The 23,776-nt window shown below is 43.2% G+C and overlaps 1 protein-coding gene across 7 annotated transcripts in view; it reads right to left on the bottom strand.

Annotated features, from left to right (window-relative positions):
* The window catches only part of Prp40 (pre-mRNA processing factor 40), a 69,282-nt gene that overhangs the window by 844 nt on the left and 44,662 nt on the right, over positions 1-23,776 (bottom strand). For 2 of the 7 annotated variants that reach the window (XM_072286499.1, XM_072286498.1), the window contains exons 13-23: positions 20,633-20,766; positions 19,321-19,435; positions 18,619-18,827; positions 16,113-16,169; positions 15,942-16,022; positions 7,197-7,296; positions 6,622-6,701; positions 5,843-5,933; positions 5,208-5,260; positions 1,810-1,986; positions 1,279-1,311 (exon numbers count right to left, since the gene is read on the bottom strand). In XM_072286499.1, coding sequence (XP_072142600.1) covers positions 1,297-1,311; positions 1,810-1,986; positions 5,208-5,260; positions 5,843-5,933; positions 6,622-6,701; positions 7,197-7,296; positions 15,942-16,022; positions 16,113-16,169; positions 18,619-18,827; positions 19,321-19,435; positions 20,633-20,766 — 1,112 coding nt within the window. In that variant the 3' untranslated portion in view covers positions 1,279-1,296. The remainder of the gene's footprint in view (positions 1-1,278; positions 1,312-1,809; positions 1,987-5,207; positions 5,261-5,842; positions 5,934-6,621; positions 6,702-7,196; positions 7,297-15,941; positions 16,023-16,112; positions 16,170-18,618; positions 18,828-19,320; positions 19,436-20,632; positions 20,767-23,776) is intronic. The other 5 variants (XM_050187922.2, XM_072286497.1, XM_072286502.1 and 2 more) reach the window with 3 other exon arrangements.

The following is a 23,776-nucleotide window of genomic DNA, read 5'->3' as shown; positions in this document are numbered from 1 at the left end:
TCACTTTTTTTTTTTTTCTAACATGAAAAGTATCCCACAGGTGTATTTACTCCTAAGCCAATGAAGACATCTTGGCTGCTGTGCATTTAACAATAGTATCAGTTTGGCAGTACAGCAAGTTGGGCAGATTGTTTTCCATTCATGATGAACGTTGTGGGGATGCGCGACTCTCGCGCGTCCCCTGATGTTTTTCCCGCATAGCGCATCCCCTGATATGCTGTTTTCCCGCACGGCTCGCGTGGCCTGGCGCCCGCGGCGTGGTACAAGCGCGGTGCGAGAGATGGCGCGACTGTCGCGGCGGGGTTACTCGGGCGCCGAAAGGGAAGGCGCTTGGCCTCTTGGGTTCGAGACAGCAGGCCGCACGGACCTGCCGCGCGTGCAGCGCCGGTCTTTCCCGGCGGGTCGGCGCGCGGCGGAGGACGTCTCCCGCGAGCGCGCGGCGACCGATGCATCTGCGAGACCGCCTCGCGTGGCCGCCTTGGAACGCGCCACGATTCGCGTGACTATACACGCGAACGACCAGGCGTTGGGATCCAGCATGGAGCGAACATATTCGCTCGCGAGGACGCGGTGAGTCGGACTTCTAGATTTGTCGCGCGCCTATCGGCATGTTTTGGGGATATGAACTCGGCTAGCAGGCATTGATCCATGAAAGGTGCAATAAATGCCCTTGTGACTGTTTGCACTACTGTGTGTTGTCGTTCCTTTGTCCCAAGAGTACGGAGGAGAACTACCCATATCTCCCACAACGTACAGGGCCAGATAAAGGATGAGGAAAAGACGAGTGCTTGGAACACTTGTCCCGTCGTCAATTTTATCCCAATTAGGAAGTTGTTTCCTGCTCAGTGCACATCATTAGCAAAGCACAAAGAATTTATGAAAAACTCCCTTTCAAGTAGGCCTATCAATGCACAAGTCAGATGTATCACATCGTTTCTCGGATTACATATAATATACTCATGTGTGTGTGCCCTGGTAATAAACCTTACAGCTGCAAGTGCCCTGTCATCCATCTTTCCTACATCTCATCCACATCTTTCGGCACGTCAGTATTAATCATGTGCGTCTGTCAAGTTTGAGATGTTATGAACATGTAATGTATTCAAAGACTGAAATGCGCACAGCAGAGTATGTGGTTTCTGCAAAGCTTATTGAAAAGCAAAGGGCACAAGGATGTATGACCAACTCTGACGTGTCACGAACGCCGCTTGTGATGCATCACGGTTAGTTGTACATCTTTGTGCAAACTACAGAACGCTTAACTGATAGAAGACACACCTGTCTATGCTTGCTTGTTCAAGTGTATTTGATCTGCAAGTAATTCCATGCATTGTAAGAAGCGCCGTGAGAAGAGGAAAACATACAAATCACCACAGCTGCCATCACCATCGACGGCTTCAGCTCGGCCTACGGCGCCAGCCGCAGCAACAGTGGGTGACTGCAATTGGCACGGCAGTAGTGCATATGCTGTGCAAACTAGTTTTTGCTGCCAAAACACCTGTTGGCACAATTGGCTTTTGTTGGTAAAGCTTGATCCTTGTTACCAGCACCTTGTCAATTCTACGCCACCAGCACTAGCAGAGAGAAGCTTTTTTGCCAGCCAGTGAACATTCATGTAAGAGCTCCCTCTCACAGTATGCAGTTAGAAGGCGCCACTTTAGACTGTTAGGTTAGGTTCGTCAATTAGGTGAACCAGTCAAAGAGCAAGAATTGAAGGCAAGATCAAATGCTTACCGTTAGCTACCCTTGAAGCAAAAGAGAGTCAAGGTTAAAGAGAGGATCACCCAATCACCTGACCTGCTCACTCACTTTTTGGTCCAACTCGCCTTCCTCACGTGCACTCCCGCTGCGCCGATTGCGGCCACCCGCTGTCGCTGCGGCTGGTGCAGGTGCTGTAGGCTGAGCTGGGGCTGCAGGTGGTGGTGGCTGTGGTGATCTGCGCGTTTTCTTTTTTTCGCGACGCTCAGATTCTGAATCGGATGAGGCCTGCACATGCATAACATGTTGAGGGTACAGCGCCATGCCGTGATGACACCAGGCAAGTGGAGGAGGCACACCAAACTGCTGTTGAGTGACCTTTTTATGCCAACAGAATTACCAAACAATATGGCGACGATAATGACTAGCATGATTCGCAACTGTCAAATATAATTCCATCGTTTATGTGCACTTGCTATTTAAAGACGTCATTGTACAATTTGGTTTATTTGACAGCCATCAGCATAGTTTCAGACAAACCTACAAGCATCCCAACAAATTCACAATCACAGAGCACTCTGATGTTGCTTGTCTGTCTTGTGCCAGTATCTGATGGCATCCATGTCACTGCTGGTGTACACAGAAACAATCCTATTATAGTAGATTGCAATAAGTGGAAAAGGAAATAGATGCAGAACGAATATAAGACACAGCATAGCACAGCAGTGGCCTAGTGGTTGACCATCTGCCTCATATGCTTAGGTACTGGGTTTAAATACCAGCACCGCTGGAAAACTCATCGGTTTTTCTAATGGGGAGAGATGTCCCCCGGCTTGATGGCCAGCTGCTTGTGGGGGTTCTCATATCAAAAGGGGCCCCTATAGAAATTTCTAGGCATGGTCTCTGAGCACCCCTCGTCACAGACAGCCCATTTGTAGAGCATCCACTGCGGCTGTGGAAGGCACACTTGAACTGCTGCCGGCTACCTACCGGTAAAATAGGTACAAGTGCTCTACCAGCCAGGTGCTTGGCAATGACAAGACCACAACACCTGGAAATTGGTGTATGTCCTCAAACCTGGGGCATCCCTACCCATCCCTACCCATTAGGTGTTTTGGAATTTTGCATGGGAAATTGCCACCACAGCAGCACCCCAGGCCCCACTTTTACAGGGCTGTGTTATGCATGCAGGGTTAAATGCAATTTGCATTGCAGGTAGCTTCCTGCTTAGAACAGTTCACCCCTAAAGAAAGCCGAGCGTGAGCTGGGGACGCATGTGCCCATTTGGGCAACCTGTGGCAGCATGGTCTCGAACCTACACCCTTCCACAACCGAGGTGCACACTCAACCATGAGGTTACGGTTGCATGTGTGTCACCAGCGTGCATGTTCCAGACTTACTTAGCGCAGTTCACCAACATAAGATTAATAACAACCAGCCCTTTTCATTACTTTTCATCATAAGTTTCATCAATCAACCCATGTAATATGTACAAACAGAAAAAAAGAAGCTTAAGTAAGCACCGACATATTTGCTACTGGAGAGAAATACCATATTTACCTACTCGATTCTAACGCGCCCTCGATTGTAACGCACACCCATTTTCTGTGACCAAAAAAAGAAGAGTACAATACCGCGCAACACTTGCTTTCATATAGAAATACTATTTTCTCTCATTCGGAAAAAACAGATTTCCTCCCAATACACCAAAGTTGTGATGAATAAAAACACAAATGGAAGCGGCATACCTTGCTGCCAAGAAAGCTTTTCCCTGTGCCGGTACGAGTCACGTGGGGCAATAGATATCACTCGTCGTCACTATCAGATGACTCCTTATCGCTATCAACAGACCAAAGCATTTCATCCTCTGTGCCATCCATGGCATTCGAAATCCTGTTATATTTAAAGGCCTTGTTGACCATGGCAGACGGGATCGTGCACCACGCATCTTTCACTCATCCAGCAAAGTCCTGCAGTGAGGCACGCTTCCCACGCAGACCCAAACTGCTGCCGGGTCTCTTTCGCCAAACGTTATCAATCCAGTCATCAACCAAGTCCGTGGTCATCCCTTTTTCATTTGCGCGCACAATCACACCACTCGGAAACACAATTCCTTTCGGGAGCGTTTTCTGTCTGAAGACACGGGGGCAGCTTGCACCCATCCGCAGTGCAACAAAGCATTGCGGTGACTCTAGTTTATTGTGGCCGGAAAACAAACGTGCACTTGCTTTGCCCCCTTCTTTTCAACGATCGGCATTTCCAATTTGTCCGAAGTAGTAGCCGTTTCTATGGGGCAACTTCAAAACATACCGCTGAAAAGTGTGCAATTTCTCCTCATATTCTTTGGGCTATTTTTGGCATATCCCTGTCCGCCTTCGAAGAGAAAAGCTTTTTATTTTCATAACATTTGATAGCCGGCACCTACTCGCTTTGAAGTTACTCCGCATTAGCCCTTTCTGTAGGGCTAACTGAATCACCGTACTTTGAGCAGATCGGTCGTCACAGGCCGCTGTGCCGCTTGCTGCTCTTGCACGTATTCCGCCAGCAGCTCTTCTATTTCGGTGAAGCGGCCCTGCTTCGGTCCACTGAAACCCTTCCTTGTTGCTTTGTTGGCAAAAATATTCTCCTTCTGTTTGCACTAGTCCCGCACGCAAGTTTCGGGAACTCCGAACGCCCGTGATGCGGCCCAATTTCCATCCGTCTCCGCAAACATGATAACTTTCCTTTTAAATGCGACATCATGATGGACTCTGTGTGTCTTCACAGTCGACACTTCCATGCTGATTGAACAAACGCAGAAAACGGGAAGACAGGCGATAGATTAGGTTACACCAGCGCCTGGTTATACGTACAGCATAGAGGTATGCACATGGAGGAAGCTACGGAAGCTAGGCTAGAAGCGCATATGAGGCAGCCATTTTTCTAATGCCAATGGCAATAAGGTAATGTGGATTTAGGGTCATACTAGATTCTAACGCGCATGCAAATTTTCGACCCATTTTATTGGGAAAAAGGTGCGCGTTAGATTAGAGTAAATACGGTAAATTACCACACAAGGGCCAGGTCTTATGTATGTGGTAAGCATAAAACCAAATACTGGTGTATTTAAAGTGCTTCCCCGATGAAAAGATATGGAGCATGTAAGAAAATGTATAATAATGGTATACTCCCAGAGTACTGCTAAATATTTCCTTTGCTATACAGAGGACATATTCAGGCATTGCCTTTGCCTTACTAAATTGCAGAGGATAGAAGCATAAAACGCATCTAATGACAGAAGAACTTGAGGTAATTACTGCTTTTGAATCTTCGTTTTTAATAGAGCAACTGACAAGACAGGAGAAGAGCTCAAGATGGAACCTGCGTACTGAAGTGCCATGTATAAGATGAGGAGCAAGGACTGCGTATCATTTATGGTCCATTCATTTTGATCACCTTGTCACACAACTGAAGCTCTGAGGACAACCTCGTAAAAATGTCAAGAGTTTAAATAAGCAGACCACACTTACGCTGCTTCGCCTCTTCTTCTTCCGATCCCGCTTTCTACGTTTTGCTGAATAGTCTGCAAAAAGCAAGAGATCAGTCCCATCTGCACAACCAACGCACATTCGTGCAGAGCATGTAGGTGTGGCACTGCCTGAAGTGGAAGAACTTGCATCAGCAGTCAATGGAGAGCTCACATTTATCTGTGAAACTACACAGACTACAATGCAATTATTTGTCCGAGCAACGCCTCAAACCAGAACTGTTGGTCTAATTGAGAAGGTGAACACAGACTGAAGAACAAAGTCTCACTCTTCATTGTGGTACTTATTAATTATGACTTTTGATACAAATAAAACATGTAAACTGTACATAACTATAATAGAGGGACACCTTCTATCATACTAATGTCTCATCACATTAAAGCCACTGTACCAATTTCAATGAAGAGTTAAGAATAAAACACAGGCATTCAAGTACAGGTATCGTCATGTCGAACAATAAAATCTAGGGAAAAAAATGGTTGCAGCAAGGCGGCCAAGGATAACATGCTAAACATAATAAATTTTTCTAAGACAAAGCTTCTTGCTAGAATCTTGCTTCATGAACAGTTAAGCCTAGAGAAGGGGTAAAGAAACTGCAGAAAAATGCAGGCCCTTACCACTGTCCGAGTCGGATTCATCGGACTCGCTGCGAGACCGTTTCTTTTTTCGACTGCTTCTGTGCCTGGAAGAGCTGTCTGAATCACTTTCCTGAAGTGAAAAAGAAGTGTGTTAGAACTATGTCACTGCCATGCAATGACACTAACATTCTTTTTTTTACTTTAGAATAACCCCACTCCTCACTTAATGCACAGGATAGTCATCTCTTACAATAAAAACTTATTCAGTATTTATATAAGAGAAAAAAGGCCGAGTGCAAGGAAATATCACTTTATTTAAATGGTTTATAAGTGAGCAGTACACTCATATCAAAGTATGTAACCGTGACAAAGTCGTAGCTCCATTAATTGCCTAACTTTTTAAATATGACCCTCTAAATATAGCAACACAGCGGATGATACAGACACCTGGTGGTAAGCAGATACAACACAGATCCTGCAACTGTACATCTGTCCCGATCTTGCTGTCACAAAGGGATGCCTGTGGGCCCAGGCAGTGCCTGCTCTGAACTTCCTGGGTATTCTGTCATTTCTGGGGAGTCATTATAATGGCAGTGTTTCTTGTGAGTATCCATATAAAAAATGTAGATATTGGCTAGCTTTCTGTGATGCATCTGGTTGTAATTAATACATGAAATTTTGCAATATGGCTGCTTTTATCTACACCGTGAAGACCGAGGCATGTTAAGCAGTCCGAAATTTCATTGCTGTTGGCCTTTAGTGAAAGGTACTCTGTCACACAAAAGTTAAAGTACCACTGTCTTAAAAAAAGCGCATACCGAACGGGACCTTGAACGCTTCTTGTTCTTTTTTGCCTTCTTGCTGTGCTTTTTCGACCGACTATGGTGGTGGCTGCATGCTTCCTGAAAAACAGTGATGTCTGGAATGACTCTATGCACTCAACATTAACATGTCACACGAGTTGCCAATTCAAGCTTGGATGCATAATACAGCATACAGGACGAATCCAGATGGGACTCCGCAAGCCCCTTTCCTTGTCACGCCAGGAATAATGCGTCACACGGAAGACAACAAAAGCATACTTGACTTCTATTCCAATAATTATGAAGCTTTATATTGATTGCTTTTCTGTGGCCTCAATTATCTGCAACTCAAGAACACAAAAAATGGAGTAACAGTAAAAAACAACAGAAAGTAAGAAATTAACTGCTGATATTTCAATAATAAAAGCTGCTCACAATGAATCGGTCATGAAAAAAATTCAGAAAATTTTGGTGGCGCTCTGGAAAAAGAGGTTGGCACAGGAAGGATTAACACCACAACGTAAAAATTCCACTTCATTTAGGCACAATGATCCTGTAATTAATTGAATGCATGTACAGCTCTGCGACACTTGCCTCCAGTGTGAGCTGGTACTCCTTGAAGATCCGCATCCGCTCCGACTCTAAGCTCAGATTGATAAAGGCTGGCTCCTTCTCAAACTGTTTCCGCACCTGAGGGACATGCAACATGCCATATTGTAAAGCGAGGACAGTAACAAACAATCCTGCACCTACATCGACAACCCCACAATGGACACACCTGCTCCATAAATATATCTTGTAGGAAAACCAAGTAAACTCTAATACAAAAGTACTGACCAGCCATGTACAGTCGCAAGCAATAAAGGAGCAATTGTTGGTTTTAAGCAACCATTGCTCATGATGTGTAGATTCAAAGCTAACATGTTAATATGTAACAAGTAGCTTGAATAACTCATTGTATAATTAGCCACATTAAATATTTTTGTGCACGATGTGTGTTCAACCACTACGGCCTCTTGAAAGCAACTTGGGTTTTCCCTTTTATATTGCTCAAAGGGGTACATGCACAAGGTAGGAGAAATGCATAGTTTCTATTTAAGCACTTATAGCAGGTTAAATTTGCTATGAACGTCTGCAGAACAATAGTGCATCAATATCTCATTAAACATATCATCCATTTTTTTTTTTTGGGAAACAGGAAATATATTAAATTATACTACAACAGGGGTATTTCTTTTAGGTATTAACAACCATGTGCAATACAATGAATGCTTTCCATAGCACAGATCCGTCTTATTTACGACAGTGAGAAGTGAGTACTATTACCAACACAGCCAGTAGTGGGCCCCATTTACCATGAGGCAAAACTACACCCCATGGGGAACGAGTAACCAAACACACCAGCTATACTGCATCAAAAAATTTTGTTTCTGCATCAACAGGCAAGAAGTGCTGCACTTTGAAACATTTGCCATGTCAGCTTTCAGTTTAAAAAGAATTAATTAAATTATGGGGTTTTACGTGCCAAAACCACTTTCTGATTATGAGGCATGCCATGGTGGAGGACTCCGGAAATTTCGACCACCTGGGGTTCTTTAATGTGCACCTAAATCTAAGTACATGGGTGTTTTCACATTTCGCCCCCATCAAAATGTGGCCGCCGTGGCCGGGATTCGATCCCGCGACCTCGTGCTCAACAGCCCAACACCCTAGCCACTGAGCAACCACGGCGGGTGAGCTTTCAGTTGGACTTTGTTGGCCACGATAATAGTAGCAAATAAAAAACTGTTGAATATACCAAAAAATATTTACACTCCTTTTTCGCACATAAGGAGCTGCTGCACTTAGTACCATGTGCATTGAGTAAGACCCAATGAGCAGCGTCACAAAACGAGTGCATTAGGCATTGAGCAGTGAAGTAACAGCCAGTCCCTGTAGGAATGCTATTGGTAGTACTAACAGTGAGTTTCTTAATAAATGCTGTATACACATGTTCTCTCACTGCAAGTCAAGCGCTAAATGCAAGAAAAAAAATAATAATAATAAAAATGGAACAACAGAGTGTTGCAAAGACAGAAAATTTAACAGAACATTAAAAAATTTTGAAGATGAAGGAAACACAGTAAGACATTCCAGCATAAATCAGTGCCGCTGGGACATGTGAAGTCCATTCACCCATTGATATTCAACGTTTGCTCTCCCAGTGTAGACCTTACCCTAACCCCAGGTATACAACCTTTGTCTGTAAAGTTCCGAGACTGAGTCCATTAAAAAAACGTGTTTAACATTGAAATCATTTGTGCAGCACCCCTTCGAAATAGTCTCCCTTGCAGTCTATACACAGCTTCCAACGCTTCTTGAGGTCTTGGAAACAGTTGGAAAACGCTTCTTTTGCCAGGGCTGTCAGCTCCTTTATCGTGGCATCTTGAATGGCCTCCATGCTCCCCATCCAGCGATCTTTTAGGGCTCTCTTCACACGAGGAAACAAGAAAAAATCACATGGGGAGAGGTCAGGCGAGTATGGCAGATGGGGAAGTACAGTAATGCTGCGCTTGGCAAGAAGTTTTGTCATGCTGAGAGCAGTGTGCGGCCTTGCATTATCGTGGAGAAGGTTCCATTGTCCAGACGCCCATAAGTCAAGGCGACAGCGTCGCAGTGCATCACACATGTGTTGGAGCAAGCAGATATAAAACTCCCGATTCACCGTCTGCCCTTGTGGGACGAGCGCGTGGTGTATGACACCTCTGGCATCGAAAAAAACTATCAGCATTGTCTTTGTTTTGGTCTTCTGTCGCCGCACCTTTCTTGACACCGGAGAGCTTGTAGACCGCCATTCGGCCCTCTGCCTCTTTGGTTGAGGATCGTATTGAAAACACCATGTTTCGTCTTCAGCAATGATGTTGTCGATGAATGCAGCATCCTTCTGTGCCTCGGAAGGCAAATCAGCGCTCACTGATGCCCGCGTGTCCTTCTGGCCCTGTGTGAGGGAGTGCGGCACAAGTCTGGCATTCAGCTTTCGTTTCCCCAAGTTCTCACGCAAAATTTGGTGGCATGTTGTCGTACTAATGTCGAGAGCTTCCGATAGCATGAGGACTGTAATGGTGCGGTCTTGCTGTACGATCTCCCTGATCCGAGCCACATTGTTTTCTTTCCGTGAGGCTGCAGGGTGCCCCAGCCTTTTGTCGTCTTCCACACACATTCTCCCCGAAACGAACCTCTTGTGCCACTTGAAAATTCGCGTCTGCGATAATGTCTCGTTGCCGTAAGTGTCACGAAGGAGCTCATACGTCTGTGTGGCTGTCTGCCAAGCTTCACACATGTTTACATGCTGTTCGAGGTGGACGTCCATCTCTCCACATTCTCTCACAGTAGAATGCGCAGCCGACTAGTGACAACATATTTTTCTACATGTAGTGCCATCTAGTGGCTGCCACAGCAATTAACATAAATAGCTCAGGTTAGCCCGAAAAAGTGGCGCTACACATACGCACCAACATTTGTTTTGGGGAATCATTTCTAGAGAAGAAAATAAATCAGACTCGAAACTTTACGGACGAAGGTTGTATTTCCACAAAGGCTGAAAGTTCCAAGAGTCACACTATTACACAAGGGCAATGGTACATCATAACTTACCTAATTAATTATGGACATGTGTTGGCAGATCCAAATTACAACTTCTGAAGGCATTACTTATGCTAAATTCCTGCTTTCTATATTTTCTAACAATGTAGCTAAGTGGAAGGTGAGCATGAGTTTCAAAAGGTACTAAAAAGTTGAAGGGTGTCTAACAAGAGTAATATACGTGTACTCATCAAAAACAAAGAATACAACTTATGTACCTTTTTTGGACACACAAAATACCTATAACTACATACATTGGAAACTAGATTATCAACATGCACAACATGCAGAATACCTTGATTAGGCGACAGCTTTAAAGTAATTCTCATAAGTTACTCGTCAGTTCTCTTGTTTTATGCCTACTATGGCCATGTGGATAAAATTTATCATACTTTCGCTCTAATTTTATGCATGACTGAACACAGTTGACGACACTGAAATATTCAAAAGCTATACAAAAATTATATGTATTTTCATATTTGTATTTACAAATAAATAGTTGACAGTTGCACTGTGTGTCCTGTCTTCACCTATCGTCCACGTCTTTTAAGCACTTTTACATCATCGTCATGCTAAACTTTTCAAATAAACAAGTTGAAAGTTGCGCTTTGTGTGTCTCATCTTCACTTATCGTCTATGTCTTCTAAGCGCAATTACATCATTGCATTTTGAAATTTTTTCTAAAAAGATTCGATTTAAAGACTGAATTTAATAAGACAATATTTGAATGATTGTCTGAACGTTTTAAATAACTTGCGCACCTCTATGTACCTTCTTTCGTCTGTTCTGTGCCAAAACTAAGCTACATGTGCATTAAAATATCCTGTTATTGTCTTTAATATTCTATTCCTTTTTTCATTTCTTTTCTTTTTATCAGGATAATATAAAGTTGCTGATTGCAAATCTGTAACCCTGATTTCTCAAATCAGTTGCAGACAACAAAGGATGCTGTTTTGGCTATTGCATCAGCAGTTGAAGAAGCAATGATTCCTATATGTATGATCCTTCACAAGGGCTTTAAAACAACAGCACGCAAACTGCAATAGCGTTGCAGTTTGGCAGTTAATGGCAGAGTTTGGCAGAGTAATGGCAGTTTCCTATTCCACATAAGTAGACTGCAAAGGAATATATGTAAATTTTTTTTAAGCATCTAGCCATCCAGTGAGCTGAGGAAGCCACCAAGGGCCAAAGACCCATGGCCGAAACCTAGGCGGGGTCTAGGCACACCCCACCAAATCTCAGGGCACTTAATAAAGTCATTTGAATGAATGAATTTAGTACGTTATGAAAGGTACTAACAACAGGTGGTTTAAACTTGTGGTGTGACATTATACAGACATTATGGGGATGCTCAGCATGTGCATCAATCATGCAAAAGATTTTATGTAAGTTATGTCTTCACGGAAGTGATCTCTTTTGTCTTGCGATGCATAAGTAGGAAATACATAATGCCAGACTAGCAATCATTTTAGTGGAACAGTAGCATAGCCAGAACTTTGTTCTGCGGGGAGCTTTCAGCCTAATTGCACTACTTTTTGATGGAGACGTTGCCAGACAGCTTGTAAACCACTTCTCATAGTTAGGGTGGGGGGTGCTTCTCATAGGAGTTATTATTAGTTAGAGGGTGTAATAGCAACAAACACTATGGCACTGATTGTACCAGGGAGTTGGGAGTCCACAATCTCGCAAAAAACATTGCTCACTCTCTCCAGTGACTTTTGGCGCTCCTTCTGCTATGTCCTGCCTATGAAGTTATAGACCCGTGCCACAGCCCACAGAAGCTAGCTACTGTGCAAAATTCTTCCTGACCTTGAGTCACTCCGCAGTGAAAGCTCGCACATGCATGCACATGCTTCCAATCTTCAAGCAAAAAGGGAAGCAGCAGTTGTCAACATCTACCACTATGGTTGCCAACTTTCGAGTGAAAAAAGTAGGGATGGTATGGAGACGACTGACCTTTTTCAGTGCCAAAAACTGACATGTGCCAAAGCTGACATGCAACAAAACGTGCAACAAAGTTCAACCTAGTGTGTCCCAATTTAAAATAATAAATGCACAGCATATTTGCCTGACTAGCATGTTTACCTATATGGATCTAGATCACATGCCTTGAGGTGCACTTGTAGGCAAAGTTTGAGCATGAGTGCACATCTCATTGTTGTGATGTCGCACCATGATTCACAGCAAAGGCCTCCAAGAGAGCTAGAACGACGACAAAATACCATAGCTCCTTTATTTTTATGACAACAGAAGACAAAAAAGAGAGGAGCATGCAAACAAGCTATCAGACATTATAAAAAGGAAATCTGGTCTATTTATTGTTATCCAGTACAAAGAGAAAGTCAGGACATCTGGCGGTCTTGACTGGGTCAAGTTGGGATGCAGGACATTTGCACAAAAGTTGAGCCCATCCCAAAAACTTTGGGAAGGTTGGCAACCCTACACACCGCTCATCTTATTATTGCTCTTTTGTCACTTTCCAGCCCGTTTGTAAGACACCTTGTGCCATAGGTTGTGGGTATTCAGGTGTGCCCCAGCACCTTTGTGTGGGCATTCCCCTCTTCTGCCATCCCTATGCGTCTCTCTTTCCACTTATGATGGCTTCACAGGGTTACATTAACCGCGTGAAGGGCAACCTACCCTCGGTGTATGTCCATGGCCTTGGTGACACGACGAAAAGAAGAAAAGGACGCCCAGCCAGGTAGACTCCCGCTCGGTTCACCAACACAAAAACGTCAGCGCGGCCCTGTAACCTCCCCCACCCCTCGCCTCCCATCAGCGGCACTTTCGCGGGCCAAGCTTCCCCAGCACCGGTCATCCCAGCCCCCCCGCGCCACGGCAGCCATCACCCCCCCCCCCCCTTTTTGTTTCTCCCCACCTTCTCGTCTGTGAAGTCTCTCCCCACCTCCCGTGCTCCCCCTTCCTTTCTTTACAAAAGACCCTTTAAAAGCTGCACACTGCCACCCCCCGAAGAACAACCCCCTCAAGAAGGAGCCGAATGGGCTCCGAAACTTCGGGCTAATAAAATTCAGTTATTTGGTTGGAGTCAGTCTGAAAGTCCTTTTTTCCTTTTCAGCATATCTATGCATGAGAAAAAGTACTACGCATTTGCCAAGCATACTTAGCAAAGGACTAAATACTAGTATATGTCTTGTGTATTGTAACGATAAAAAGTTTGTGTGAGTAACAATAAGATTGGGCTTCTTTCTGTGAACTGTGTGACTATGAGAAAGAAAACGGTCTAGGGCTTATGAAATTACAAGGACAATAAAGCATCCGTTTTTCATTCTCCTTTGTGGAGTGCTTATTTCTTTCTTTATAAGAACACATCAGGAAAGCACAAACTTGCTTACACCACATAGAATGTTCTCATCCTATAAAGTTAAATAAGAAATAGCACCTCAGCGTACTTTCTTTTTACCTCCCCTCCCCCAGAATTCATACCTAAATTTCTTAGCATTCTTAGCAAGAATTCAACACTTTTCTTTTTATCTAACTCAGCAGATGATCACCATTATGTCCTACTCCTAGCATCCAATCAAATTTAAGGCATATTAAAACAACAAAAGTGCTTATCAGTTATGTGTTTATCTGCTTTGGGTTTATTTCGGCCAGACATGTTTTCTTTTTTTTTTTCTTTTTTTAATGACAACATAAACAGCACGAATGAGAGTGCTGGCATGCCATCATGTGGTAATAAGCTAGATATGCCAAATACACACAGACAGTTAAATTAATTCACTATAAAACAGTGTATGAACTTGCAAGGTGCAATTACTGATTTATGACAAGACATATGTAATGTTATTTTCAGCGGTGGGTAAACGTAATTTTTTTTTAATATTAATAGAATACAAATAGTCAAATGAAGACGCATATATTTACAGAAAGAATGCGTATTTTGGTATAATTAGATATGATGCTTGTACAGACTAGTGAAAAAAAAAAAAAAGAGACAGCCAACTACCATGAACAATTAGGATCAGTTAAAACACGAGATCATTAATTGTCATTAAAAATACCTGCACGAATGGCCTCTTAACATTTTTAGAGCCTGGTTGCAAACAGAATTTCCAAGAATTATGTTACAATTATTTTAAATGCTAAATATGTGGTTGTTTAAAGAAAGATGTGAAGTTGTGAAAAATGAAAAGGAGCAGCTCCTGAAGGATTTGTGTGCTGTAGATACATATAAAAGGGCCCTTTACAAGGATAGCATCCCTGTTTGTGGCATCAAAAATAATACTGCTACATGACTAGACCACAAGAAACACTAAATTACAAACTAGCACAAGCAAAAATCACAGGATGCCTGGTAGGCTTCCGCCAGAAAAAAAAAAAAAAGAACTTTTGTTTCTGCATTGCTTCGAAAACGTTTCTCGTTGTTTCACTTCTGCTAATTTGCGATACTTCTTTTTGCAGACGGAAAACAGTAACTCGGTTTGAACAGTCAGTTAGTGCAAAATATTTTATTGCTTTTGATACTATAAAACGGTGAATAGTCATTTTTCTAGCATAATTAAACCTCGATATAGCGAACTTCAATATAATACTATTCTCAATTTAACGAAGTATGTATAGAACTTTTCATAACTTCTTCTCCACAGAACACAACGTATTCTGAACCTGTACCTATTGCAAAAAAGATCGAATTTCGGCATTTCAATAATTTCGATATAACGGAACAAATTGCCGATTCTACCAGCTTCGTTATATTGAGCTTAAACTGTAAGAATACAAATAGTTAGTGTGTGATATCAAATTCATATTCAAAACTTCGCATATTCACCCACCTTTAGTTATTATGGTTTCTCGACTTCATTCAACAGCACATTGTAATTTAGTGCAATGTCTGAAGGTGCCCAATGTCTGAAGGTGCAAAATCATTCAATAGACATGGAACATGGCAATTTACATGCAGTGCTCCAGAAAGCTGTAGGAAATAGCATATTTTTGCAGATGTAACCCAGCACTGCACATAATGTGCACCTTAATTCAACCATGGAAAAGGGGGGGGGGGGGGGGCAGAAAATCCAGAAAAATAAGTAAGCCATGCAATAACCACACACCAACAACAGCCAAAGCCTCGTAAAATCAACCCTGAGCAATCTGCAAGTCTAATTTTTTTTTGCATGTTCAGTCATCGCCGTCTTCGTTGCTTCACATTGAAGCATGGTGCAACATCACAACAATGAGATGTGCATTCATGCTCAAACTTTCTACAAGTGCGACCTCAAGGCAACATGAGCAGCAGCGCTGAAGCTACTCCGTAAGGCAAAATTTGCATGTGATCTAGATCCCCACTACGTACTTCCATTTCTTGAATTTTCAGAATGGGTTACCGGCTCGAAGATACGCTATGTAGGGTCACCTCATTTGTTTTGAAACTGCGTGACTGACCAGCCCTCACTTTCCCATATACATGTATTACTTGGCCATTGTAATGTCACCGAGGCACCTGACTTGAAGGAACCAGGGAAGAACTACTCTGCTAGAAAAGGCTTGAACATGAGAAGACTGCGGTGCTTTGAATAATTCTACATGCTGGCCAATTGTCAACACTTTTGTTGAGCATGTACAGACCCTTTTTTTTCTGTCTTTCGCGGACAAAGCACAACAGAGAATGCAGACAATTCCAGCCTGGGCCAAGCCTGGCATGACGGAGTGAAGCTCCTGAGAAAGCACTCAAGGCCGAGTTCTGGTAGGCAACTGACCTGATCCCAGGTGGATCCACTGTCAATTGATGGCATGGCACCCTTCAGCATGGCCCGGAAGGCATTCTCAAGCTTGCGTTGCTGTGGAAATCAGAAGCAAAGCACTCGTTGTGAAAAAGCCAAAACAAAGGCAACCTACAAAAAAAAAAGAAATTCTGAAATAAATCTGACCTTGCGAGCCTCCTCTTTAAGCCGCTCTTTCTCCCTCGCTGCTGCCTTCTCCAAAAGCTGAAAATACACAAGCACAAGATGTCGAGAAATTAGCAGCATCACCACTGTATAGACTGCTCATGACAGCACCCTTAGAGGGGCCCGGCAAACATTTTATACCTGCCAAGCTCTGAATCACAACATGCTCCTTCTGTTATATCGAAACTAATGCTAAAGGAATTATGAAAATTGAAGTGGCCAAACAAAGGTTATTCAACTAATCAATTCAAAATTAAATCAGACAGAAAAAGGCCTAACATTTCACATTTCGCTCACCCAGAAGGAACTTTTGCTGCTTCCCATGAAAACGCAACTCACATCTTTTGGTACCAGAAGTTTTCCAACCATTGTGGCCCCCCCTTCATAATCTCGCTTGATATGGTGACGCCATCTAGTTAAGATGCATGCAAATGCACCTTCTCATGCACAGTAAATTTTATAAATAGCCACTAGATGTTTTTCAAAAATATACAGAATGAACTTTAATGACTGCTTATATATACATGTATACTTACTTATACGCTTACTTTTGCATTATATTTCGAATGTGGAACCTTGGACAGCACACCTAGTGTCAGTTGCAAACAAAATTAATTTGTATTGCAGAAATGTGCATCCTCTTCATGGCATTAAAAAGCATAAAACAAGTGTTTATTTTTAAAATTGTCATTGTATGCGCAATAGAACCTCATTGGTACGATCCCATCTCAAATGATTTTCCGGCACCAACATTTGTGATCGATAACAAGAAAAAAAAAATGGCCTAATACAGTTACGCTTCTTTTCCGCCAGTTAATACCCCCATTCCCGGAAACCAATCTTTCGGCAACAACGTTCAGCACATCGCCAAACTGCGATCGTAGAATATGTTTTCCGGCTGCTAGATCTCATGTGAACAAGAAAAGGCACGAGGCGCACACGAAGAACAACCGCTCACCGCAGCAGCTCCCCTGCAGTATGTGCCCGTGCATCACATGAAAACGGTGGCGCACACCAGCAAATCTCCTTGCGGGTCATTGCACAACTCCTTCACAGTTATTGCTGCCAACCCTATCGCAATAAGCATCTCCATCTGTTTGACAGTACGTGCCGTGTTTGCCACTGGAAGCATACTGCACGCTTTTAGTAGATGATAACCCAAATGCGCCACCATTCCTTGCTGCAGGCGGCACAAAGTGAGCGTCAGGCTTCGCTCTGGTGGCATCGTATTCCTTGGTCGCCCACCAACTCGACTTCGTTTTGGTTTCCTTTTGCTGTCATAAAACACTACGCAATAGAAAAACAACAAAGTGTGCCCTGCCGCGCAAGTCAGAACCTGCCCAACGTGCGTAGGCGTCTCGTGCCATGATTTTCGCCGAGTGGGCACGTCAAAACTTCCCACCGAAATGCCCCGCCACTCGAAAAAGCTGCTGACCCAGGCCAAACTTAAGGAGCGCAAAAGCAAGCTTGTCACACCCACAAAAATGACAACTTGAATCTCGGGCCACTCGAGCCCCACCAACTCAGCAAGCATTGGTGACTCGTGCTGCAACAATTTGCGCAACGCTTCACATTACGTAAATGTTAACTACAACTGAGTCTGCCAAATTATTTTTTTACTTCAAATCGTACACTTTCCCAGTTAGTACGTATTTTCTCACATATTTTTCCAAAACATATGAACAAGGTTCTACTGTATAGCATAAATGCGCGCAATATATTCTTCATGTCCAACCAATTAAACGAACAGCATAAGTCACATGCCTTTTCATCACATCCGCTGCTGAAAATTGTTGGTTTTTGATGCTGCAGTCAGCGCGGAAACAGATTTCAGAAGCAAATTAAAACATCAAATGCGCTGATTTCGGAACTTTCACTCGCACTGGAGGCGTCGCCAAGTTCTATACTACGCAAACGTAGAATAAGAAGAATTGTGTAATTTGGGATGCTGGGCCCCTTTAACTAATGCATGACATACTCTGGTAAAGTCTCACATAAAGACCCTGTAGCACTTCTCAAGCATCAACATTAAAAAGACATCTCTCTTTGGCTGTCGTCTGTCCTTCATTTTTAGCACCACACGTAGTCGCATATCTATAACAATAACATTAAGTGAAGAAGATGAATTCTTCCAATATGTGAAAGCTTCAACTTTACTCTTTGCAAATTAAAGATTAGCCAGAACTGCATGCATGTATCTATATGCTGCTGTGTTCAAATGAGAAAAGGGTGCTATGTCTTTCACTCATGGCTGCTTTGTCATTTGCTAAACCTTTTGTCATTGGTAAGAGCGTTATACCTGTCACTCCATTGAGGAAATTATTAAGTGGACTGACGTTATTATGCACACATGTGAAAGCCACAAGCTTATGCAGTTCATTCAGTGCTACTACGAAGAAGCGACCCCGTAATTTGAAAATGTGTGGTTTTGCAAAGCAGTTCTCTGCCAGAAAAATAAACAGCAGGAACTTAAAGTGGCAGGCCTTACGCTGTTATATGTGAGCTTTACGTTGCCGGCATCCAAGGTGGCTGATCGTTTATCCTCACTGATCACTGTGACAAAGTCATCGTACACCGTGTTCACTTCCACCACAAAGTTCTTCTCTCGCAGAATCTCCTTGATTATTTTCTTTTCACCATGGAACCTGTCCTTGAGGTCCTCCACAAAGAACTTAAACAGATCCAATGGAGTTGAACCTGCAAAAGCATATCAATTGTAATGTAAAACATGCCTCAGAATTTAACATTTTGCTATTTGAAATAAGAATAAATAGTTATTTCATGCGGGAACAATCAAGGGTATTGCATTTTGCATTTTTTTTTTAATTGGGGTGTGCATTACGTCAAAGGCACTACATTTTCCATTCCTGGCCATGAAAAATCAGTTGTGCATTACAATCAAAGACACATTAGGAACAAGTAAATACAGCATTATCATTTCATTTCTGATGTCGACATGTGCAAGCAGTTGCCAGATCAGCGTTGCATCTGCAATTTGACAGCATTAAATAAAACTTTCACAGCAGATTTCTAACAACATAATACAATCAATGCAGCTACATGACAATAAGATTCCTGCCAGTTTATTGCATTCTTTGACAAACCTCCTAGTAAACTAGCTCTACTTCAGAAATGAACTGTAATGCAAAAAGTTCATCAAACAAACATGAGGTTGAAGGCTCGCACTTACCCGGCTGGCCGAGCATATTGGTGAATCGAACGTCAGCGCGGATGGCTGGGTAGAGCTCTACCCATAAAGACATGGACGTCAACTTTCCCTTCTCGTGCAGCTCATTCAGTAGCGTCTGGCAGAAACAGGGAGGAAAAGTGTGACACATCAGATTAAAGACAGGCTCAGTGTAGGGCTTGACTACTGATGCAGTCAAACCTTGATGTAATTAACAAGGCTATAACGAATTATCGAATATGACAAAGTAAACCTCAAATATTTTTCAGTGATATCGGCATGTAAGAAATACAGTCGACTTCCATTAATTCAACCCTGATAGGACTGACAAACTCTATCGAATCATACTGTGGATCGAATTAAACAGGATGCAAAAAAGAATGAACACCAAAGCACACCACTGATTAATTTGGCAGTATTTGCTCTATTCTAACATGCCCCGGAATCAAGCATGCGCCCGCTTTCTATGTGTTCAAAGTAGAAAGCTAACATATAAATGAGACTAAACTCCTAAGCAAAGTAGAAATCTAATACACACCTGATGTTTTTTAGCAAGAAAAACAGGCAAAAGCCCAATATGTGTTGCACAATGACAGCTGGTTTTTAAAGTCAGCTTGGCAGCAATACATCTGTGTTATGAGGTAAAGCATACAAATGATGGGAAGGCCATTTTGGTTTTGTGTCCAAGTGCATCACACATGGCTATTTTCGGCCCAATTTTCTTGAAACAACAAAAAAGAAAAGCATGCATCAGAATTCGGTAAATACCATAATCAGACATTGCTTCCCCATATAGTGGCCAATTACCTAAGGGCACATTCATACCAGTGACTGACAGAGGTTGTGTGACCAACTGCGACTGGCGACCAAGGAATGATTCAAGGTGACAGAGGTTGACACAGATAAGTGCCACCAGCCCGTTGCCATGCCAAAATGTCTCGAGGTTGGTGTCGTTCACATCAGCTCGCACCGCCAATGTCCTGTAAAATAAGCAAATGTCCTTCTCCTGCGCCGCTGATGGATAAGCAGCTTTGCAACTGCAGTTGCACAACTGAAAAATCAAGCAGGAAGCGACTTGCTCAAAACAGTCACTTTTCTATCAAAGTGACCATTTGCAACCAACTTGGTCGCGCGACCTCTGTAAATCGTCAGTGTGAATTAGCCCAAAGTTCTGAGAGGCCATCAGCAAACTTTCTGATCAGCTGGTTTTTTTAGAATGTGCAGGCTACGGCAGCACCCACAGCCAGACCTTGTTTCAGGTGCAAGAACCTGCATCTAAATACTGATAGGAGGTTGTACCGATGTTAGTGCCTACCAAGAAGGCCTCACGGTTTTTGCGTTGCTGACGCTTCAGCCGTCTTCTCGCACGCTCCTTCTCCTCTTCCTCTTCCTGCTCCAGCTGTCGGATGTGGTCCTCAAAGATGATCAGTGCATCCTCCTTGTCCATGTCTGTGGACACAAAAGCCACATAATGTACTGTCACAGTGTGGCAAGACATTGTTTAAAAGCAGCTACAAAGTAGGGATATCACAGTAGTAAGGTAGTTCAATCATGGTGGCTGCATGTGCAGGTCATTCCACAGTCACTGCCAGAGGATTTTAACACGCAGATAATGAGCAGCTTAAACAGCACTGCTTTTATGGGTCTCTCAATGCCAAGTTCACTGAAACTACACTATTTCTTCCATCTGTAGCAGGAAAGGAACAACCATGAGAATGGAGAATGCATTAACTTTCAGTGCAGTTCCTAAAGCATCATGCCATATATTGTGTTTGCACAGCTGACTAACGGCTTAAGCAGTAGACTACCTTTTCTTTCATCACACAGATTTACGTGGATTGCTATTACACAACAGCAGTTCCATCTAACACAACTACCGTGTTTCTACATATAAATAAAAAGAAAACTAGCACCAGTGCATTCTTTAGCTATTGGACTCAATATGCCTGAATGATGAAGTCCTGACAAGCTGTAGAAAAATTACAACTCTAGCTATGCATGTCAGACTCATTGGTCCAATGCAACTAAGCCCTCCATCACAAACATTTCTAAAGTATGCTAATGCCCTGACTAGTGAAATTTGAAATGTACATAGAAAAAGTCAAACACAGTGCCCCTCCAAGGAGTTCTAGTGACTAAAAATACCGTAAAAACTCACATATAGTCTGAGGTATCTTTCCAGATTTTACCTTGTGTAATTTCCACCCTGTACTTTAAGCGGATCCCAACAATTTCCAGCCCAAATCTGCAGTTACAGTTTCAGTATTGCACAGTGCTATGATCATCAGGTTCTATGACATCGTAACCACCCTGAAATCGCGACAGCCACGCCTTAAGGAACAGCACAATCGAAGCGTAAATTGTATCTCGCACAATGTCTGGACTGCAAAATCACTATTCGGTTGCTTTTAAAGGGGTTCTGAACCACCCCTCGAACTTGGTGAGAACACGCAGTCCTTGGATAGCATCCATTGCCGTGAACATCTCAGCCAAATTTTGGAGTCATGCACAGCATGTGGAGCTCGCAAGCGGAGTGCAAAGTCACATTTTTCTCAGGCACTTTCTATTTAACAAAAGCCTGCTCATCACTCTTTTCTGGACACTTTATTTCCTGACATAGCACATTCCCCTATGCTGCTGCTAATGGCCAATAGCTGACATCAATCAAGAAGGGTGTTTGGAACAGTGCGCTTCTTCTACTGTTACTGTGTACATTTATTGAAGCAGTTTAATAAACAGGTGAAGTAAGCAAAAATCTGCTTTCAGATTTCAATAATTACGTACTTCTGGAAGAAGTACACCATCGTCTGCTCACGCTCGGCCGTGGCCACTTGCGTAGGAATTAAACTTTGGCTACCCTGCTTATTGATGTCATAGCTGTTGGGTCTCGCTAATATCAAATAGTTTTGAACACTCAAATAGCCTCGAACCACGCGGAAGTTAAGGTCAGACCAAACACATGCTTTCCAGCACGCACTCACTCCTGACTACTCCTGGTTAGACACCTTGGCAGACTTCATTTCATATTGAGCTAATGATAGTGCTTCAAAATGCGCAAGTTGGATGTGGCTACTATCCGTCGGTCAAGCTGATGCAAGACAAGGTCTGGCCATGCACATGAGTGTGAGTGCACACTCAAGCCCTGTCGTGCACAAAGCAAACGCTGCGCATACGCACTACGGGTGCATATAGCTGTGGTCTGTTACGTAGCGTAGATACTGTGGCCGCCACAGGGTGCCGCGACGTGTCCGCTGACTGAGCACACTGCGGCTTGCTGAGGACAACCACGTTTGGTACGTCGTAGGCGCCAAAACTGTAAGTAGTGGCATCTATAATCAGATTTGAAGTGCGCACCATGGTAACGTTCAGTAGGCAGAGCATTGTTGGCGTGCTCTGCTTCGCTGTAGCCTTCACAGTGCAAGTCATTGAACAAGGAGCGGAAGCACCCTTTAGGGGATGTTTGATTGCTAATACAAACTCGGCTACTACTGAATGCATTGAAGTACTTTTTGTAGCAAAGTGTTTCTGAAATAGTTTATTTTAACTTCAAATGCATGTCCCAGCTTCGATAATAGGTGGTTCAGTCGTTTAAAATAAAAGTGATCATAGCTGCCGAAACCATCGGCAACTGCGCCACAGTGTGGCAGTTCAGTGTGAACGAGAGTAGCATTCACGGTTGGAGGAAGCAAAAAGAAGCCCACTAAAATGGCTAGTTGAACAAGTTGGTATGTGCTCATACTGTATACTGAGGGAGGTAGAGCACAAAGACTAAACACAAAGAAGTAGGAGACAGCACAATGCTGCACTCGCAACTAGTATCCATTTTGTAAAACGTCGTCTTAAGCGGAGATGCGGCTTTCACATCACGAAAAAGGGCAAAAGAATGATATCTTGAATATCACATTTTCAGTTTCTATAACCCTTTTCTATCTGATCCTGAAATATCATACTGAAAACCATGCAGAAGCAGATTACCTAGTTACCTGCACTCTAAGCAATTTGTTGTATAAGCCAAGATGGGTGAAAATTTTTGTGGAAACCACGAAAAATCAGCGTTTTCCCCCAGAACGACGCAACTGAGCACCACCATCTTGGCCATTCTCCATCTTGGCATTTTTCCATCTTCAAGTTCGCCACTTCAGCTATCTCCTCCACACAGAAACAAGTGCACAAAATGCAAATGATTGAAGGTTGTTCCGGAGTCTCCGAGTGGCCGCACCTGCCATGCGACCTCAGTGCAGTGCACCATTGGTCTGGCACTCCCTCTGTAGGGGCGCTGTCTGCTCTTTGCACCTAGCAAGCTCTTGACCTCTCAACCACTATGATCTCTCGAAATAGGTGCGGCGCGGACATCGAAGAAGCACAGCGAACCCCTCCATTACTAGACATATCAGGCCCACAACTAAGCATCCTGAGCATCGTTGATGCGGACTTGCAACCAAGCACTTCGTGCGTGGAA

The sequence above is a fragment of the Dermacentor andersoni genome, chromosome 2 (genome assembly GCF_023375885.2).
Source record: "Dermacentor andersoni chromosome 2, qqDerAnde1_hic_scaffold, whole genome shotgun sequence".
NCBI classification, from domain to species: Eukaryota; Metazoa; Arthropoda; class Arachnida; order Ixodida; family Ixodidae; genus Dermacentor; species Dermacentor andersoni.
The sequence above is the reverse complement of the archived record's forward strand: the minus strand, read 5'-3'. Positions and strand labels throughout refer to the sequence as shown.